General features: G+C 48.8%; 1 protein-coding gene across 1 annotated transcript; it reads right to left on the bottom strand.

Moving 5' to 3' along the window:
- Positions 1-465: 465 nt before the first annotated feature.
- ANOM_002627 (putative catechol dioxygenase) lies at positions 466-1,466 on the bottom strand (the record flags this gene model as incomplete). Its single annotated transcript, XM_015547884.1, has 2 exons — positions 466-1,153; positions 1,216-1,466. The coding sequence occupies 2 exons, from the start codon at positions 1,464-1,466 to the stop codon at positions 466-468; spliced, it is 939 nt and encodes a 312-aa protein (XP_015410267.1).
- Between the last annotated feature and the right edge of the window lie 3,561 nt (positions 1,467-5,027).

Raw genomic sequence — 5,027 nt, 5'->3', positions numbered from 1 at the left:
TCGACGGCTGAATGACTGTTCTTGTCTCTTGAATTGTTCAGTGGTATAAAGTGACTCCCACTCTAAGGACTCCGAGATAACACTGAGAACTTAAACCAAGAATATTACGTGTGATTGCGGATACATTCGCAGAAAACGAGTTTTGGAAGATGCAATGCAATTGAAAAAGGATATATGCAAAATCCCTCTATATACAATGATCACGGTAAAAGGCCCGAGCAAAGCTCATCGGGGCAGATTTTTATCTCCAAAGCATGCAGAACCCTCCTCATCCTGCACTCTCAACATATGCTGGAGTCGGATACGATCCCTCCTAGCGACGCCGGCGTCACCCGTTAAGCAACATCCGAAGATATGTCATGCATCACTTGCCCCATCTGTAGAACACTGAAAACTCGCTGAAGTTCGAAAACAAATGCTGTACTATACATCAAAATCATTAAAAGACGATCCGGCCGGAGCTGTTTACAGCTTGCCCTCCTTCTTGTTGAAACGCTCGAAGGAAGACACAGGGGGCGCGGAGTTGGGGTTGGGGTGGTGCTTCTTGAGGGCCATGTTGACGTTGTACTCAAGGTCGAGGTGGGCCTTGGGGTCGTCGGTCTTGGGCTTGAAGTCCACAACGAGGTCATCCTTGACGGCGAAGACGGAGTCGATGTCAAGATGAGGGTCGTCGCTGGGGTAGATCTGGTTGATGACGGTGGCGTAGTCGGGGTGGGTGATCATGAGATGGATGTGAGCGGGACGCATGGGGGAGCGGTCCATGAGGTTCAGGAGCACACCGGCGGGACCGTCGGTGGGGAGAGAGTAAGGGGTGGGGTGATAGCAGTACCACCAGAACTCGCCCTTCTCGTTGGAACGGAACTTGCCGCGCAGGTTGTTCTCAGTCTGGTTGGGGTCCTGGAAGTCGTACTGGCCGTTGGCGGAGGCTTGCCAGATATCGAGGACGGCGCCCTCAATGGGCTTGCCGGTCTCCATGTCCTTGATGATACCGTGCATGTAGGTGACCTTGCCGTTAGGGTTGGGGTCCTGGATGATGCTGTCGCCGAGCTCGCGGAAAGGAGCGTTGGGAGACCAGAAGGGACCGAGGATGACGTTGGAGGTGGGGGAGACACCGTCTTCGGTGACGATCTTGTTGGCGATCTCATCGACGAGGCTAGTTTGAATTCGTTAGTTTGGTTTGCACTGTGGGGCATTCCCCTGTGATTATCGACTTACGATTCCAGACCGATCACGTCGCAGATACGGTGGCACTCGTTACGGACGGGAGTGCTGATCTTGCCGATGGAGTTGATGAACTCGACACCGAGCATCCATTCGGCCGGGGTGAGCTCGACCTCACGAGCGAACTCGTGGATGTGCTTGATAAGAGAGCCCAGGAGCACACGAGTGCGCTCGGGGGTCTTGGGTCCCATGGAGTTGATCACATAGGGAGTGAAGTTGGGGTCGAACTGGCGAGTGGAAGACATTGTGTAGGGTGGGTGGATAGATGTCAAGAAGACAGTTCAGAGGGAGTTAAGAGGGAGAGTGACTGAATGAATGAGAGAGCGAACATAGCGAGACGTCGAGGGTCTATATAGACGACCTCAGGCAAGTCCAGATGGTTAGGGATGCCGACGGCAAATCTTTTCGGCTCCTCATCCCTGTGGGGGGAGGGCAACGGTGGTGGACGGCCACATCCCGTTGAGAGGTGCCGATGGGGATTGGTTCAATGATGGTCTGATGTGCTCATGTTGGCAACTGTCAAAGTTTAACAGCCGAATGGGCGGCAGGTACGTAACACTAGCGAGTTCTTCTGTTTGGGTCAAACTGGATCGCATTGACTCGCGGTCGATATCAGATTTGTTAGTTGCAACGGAGTTGGCTGGGGGCGGTAGGCGGCGGATCTGAATTTACCCGCGGATAAGTCCTCTCGCTACCCCGGGATTCGCCCCCGGGCCTTTGGATTTCTATGTCGATGCTGTGATTGGCTCGTCACCTTGCCGATCCGAACACCCGACCCACGCCCCGGCACGTGCCAGCCGTGATCTGACAAACGCGGGGTCGCGTACCCGCGTGAGCATTTCATAGCGATTCTGCGGAATAACTATTGTCCGGGAACGAAATGCGCGTTATTAGGAAGGCGGTGGGATGGCAGAATCTTCGGGACACGGACTTTCTGCCCGCCCGAAGACCCTCACTTGGACATCTTCAGTTCTCATCCCATCTGATTGGTTTTACTAGAAAACCTTACGAGCACTGTCCCATAGATTTCAGAATTTAGTATAACTCAATAGTTCCACAATCAGTGGCGGGCGATCAAAAATCCGCATGCCAACCATCATAGCGCCACCTGCAGGGTCACCGTAGCTCCCATAAGCGGCTTATTCAATTGCCCAGAGGCTGTCGAGGCGGAAATGAGTGGATACTGTTTTATAGTTTCGTTTCTCGCATGCCATTGGTACTGAGAGTTTCTTCAATCACCAGGTTAGTTTGTAATTGGTCCAGAACTGTTATTGATCGATAATCTAGCCGGGGGTTCCGGGGTTGTCAACATCGACATCGCCATATCACGACGGTGGCCATTCAGACCGAGTCTGCACATCGAAGTCTATGACGCTTAGCGATGTCTTGTTAGCTATATCCCTTGTAGGATTCAGGATGTAACTTAGTCAATATGAAGGCAAAGTCAAACCTCTGGGGAGAACTTCAGTCCAATCTTGTATATACTATGGACACCGACCCTCATCGGAATATATATCCTAAGCAGATGACAGTTGAGTTGTCCTACATATAGCTATTATTCAAAGACTGTAAAGTCCACTGTCTTGCAGTTGAAAAGATATATTCAATTATATGCATATTAAGCTTCGTCCTGGTCGGAATTTCCATGAGTTAATTGTTACTATTAGTGTGATAAATCAGAATGTGATTGTATATCTATACTGCCATGACTGGACTTGTTGACAAAAATGCGGCAGATACCGACCGCCCAGGCGACGAGGTGGTCCTATCTAGGTGTAGCAGGCGGTGTGAGTCTTATCAACATCAACAACGCTTGTAACATGAACGCGTTAAAGAACTTATCTTTGAATTACTAGTGATCGAAGCCCAAGACACAAAGGATAATAGCCTCATGAACAGGCATCAATTTTCTCATGGTTATGTTCTTTATTGAGATAAAAGGAACCATGCTAAATCATATATGCTTTATGTCTTGCCAATGTAGCTTTGTTTGGAAAGGTACTTGTTTAGGTGGGGCCTGAAATGCACCTGAGGTATCTACACAAGACACCCTATATAAGCTAACAGTAACTAACTAACTAACTAACTAACTAATACAAAGTCGATAGACTGTGCGTTCACTTTGCTTTCCTTGCTTCTCTTCCAATATCACTCAATCTTCAACCCCCACATCGCTATCGCTTCCTGCTCTCCGAATTCAAAACTTCAAAGATGTCACCCACGACCCTTCCTTCTGGCTGTTGTCTCTGTGGCAAAGAATCTGGTCTCTTCAAATGCGATCAGTGTGAACTGGTGCCATACTGTAGCAGCGAACACCGGATACTCCATCTCCCGTGGCATAAAAATACTTGCATGGCGATAAAGAGGTCTTGCATTCATCTGGAGCAAACAAAGGAGGCGTTGATCAACAATGGTTATGTCTTGCCTATCGCCACCGATCAAGTCTCGGCGTGGGCGCCACAGTACATAGAAGCACGGCTGGATTTGATTAAGGCCATGGCTGAGATCAAGCATGTTGAATCAGTTCAGGCACAGCTTAATCACTCCATGGATATGTTCGAATCATGCGGCCCTGAATTTGCGGGCTTATGGGAGGGCATCCCTGCCTTGATGGCCCGTCTAAACAAGGACCAGGAATGCTACGATTTCGTGAAATGGTGGCATACGGTCCGTGCATCGAGCGGTAATATTAATGCCCTCTCAAGATCGATGTCATGTAAGATCAAGAACGCTGATCCTTTCGAACGCCTTGACAACTTCGGTGCCGGGTTTGTCAATTCTAGTTATATGATCGTTTTGACTCTCCTGAAAGTGAAATTCGTGTTGGACTTAAGGAGGCTTGATCAAGTGGTATTCGCGCTTGGCGCTACATTTCCTCGTGAGATCCTGGATATAATTCTGTCATTCATACCTTGGAGTCCGGTCGTTGTTGCGAACCGCAGGGCCCTAGATGATGAAGTGCGCAGTGAGCTAATTTACGAGTTAGAGGAGCAAGCCAACAGTTTGTTTGAGCAACTTCAGAGGAGGGCTCCTGTTTTATGGCGGAAGTTTGTGTGTCAAAAAGATGATTTCGATGCGATGTACAGCGAGAGCCCTACGCCACGGTACATGATGGAGAGAGTGGACAAATATCTGACGCTCACTCATACGGCATGGATTGAGACACCAGGCGCGATCGATATTCTCAACTCAAAACTCGTAAACACCATTCGTAGCTAAATTCATGGCTCTATGATCTTTATGTGGCCAAGTACATCACAGACCGCGATGTATTCTTAGGATAATACCTCACCCTGGTTCTCATTCGTGTATTGACTTCATCTGGGTATTGCTATGATATCAATGCCTGTTTTATGCCTTTTTTGGGACACAATTTGTCAATCAAAAAAGAAATATGGCATTAGTGAGCCTTAATCACACTATAGCATGTTAAGCACAATATCAATTCCAAGCTATCTAAGTAGCATCAGGAGCGTTTAATAGCCTCTATCTTGCTCAATCTTCTTTCCATATTGAAGGAACTCTGCAGCTATTAGCCTTGTTTCCACTTAGTGACTCGTGCCACTTACGAAACTTCCACCACTGCACACTTGCCTCCTCGGACAACATTGGCAGCTTCCTGAATAGCTGAATCTAGCCTGTCTTGTTCCTTCACTGTGATACCCCAAGCCGTACCTGCTGCAGTGGCAATCCCTGGGTAGTCGGGTGATGGTTCGAATGATATATTAAGGTCTACACCAGCCTCGGTTAGCTGTTCGGCACCAAGCTAACGACAACGTTTCACCCTCGGCGGCGAAGAAGTAATG

The sequence above is a fragment of the Aspergillus nomiae genome (genome assembly GCF_001204775.2).
Source record: "Aspergillus nomiae NRRL 13137 chromosome Unknown contig00033, whole genome shotgun sequence".
Lineage (NCBI taxonomy): Eukaryota > Fungi > Ascomycota > Eurotiomycetes > Eurotiales > Aspergillaceae > Aspergillus > Aspergillus nomiae.
Note: the sequence above shows the minus strand (reverse complement) of the source record. Positions and strands in the feature narration are given on the sequence as shown.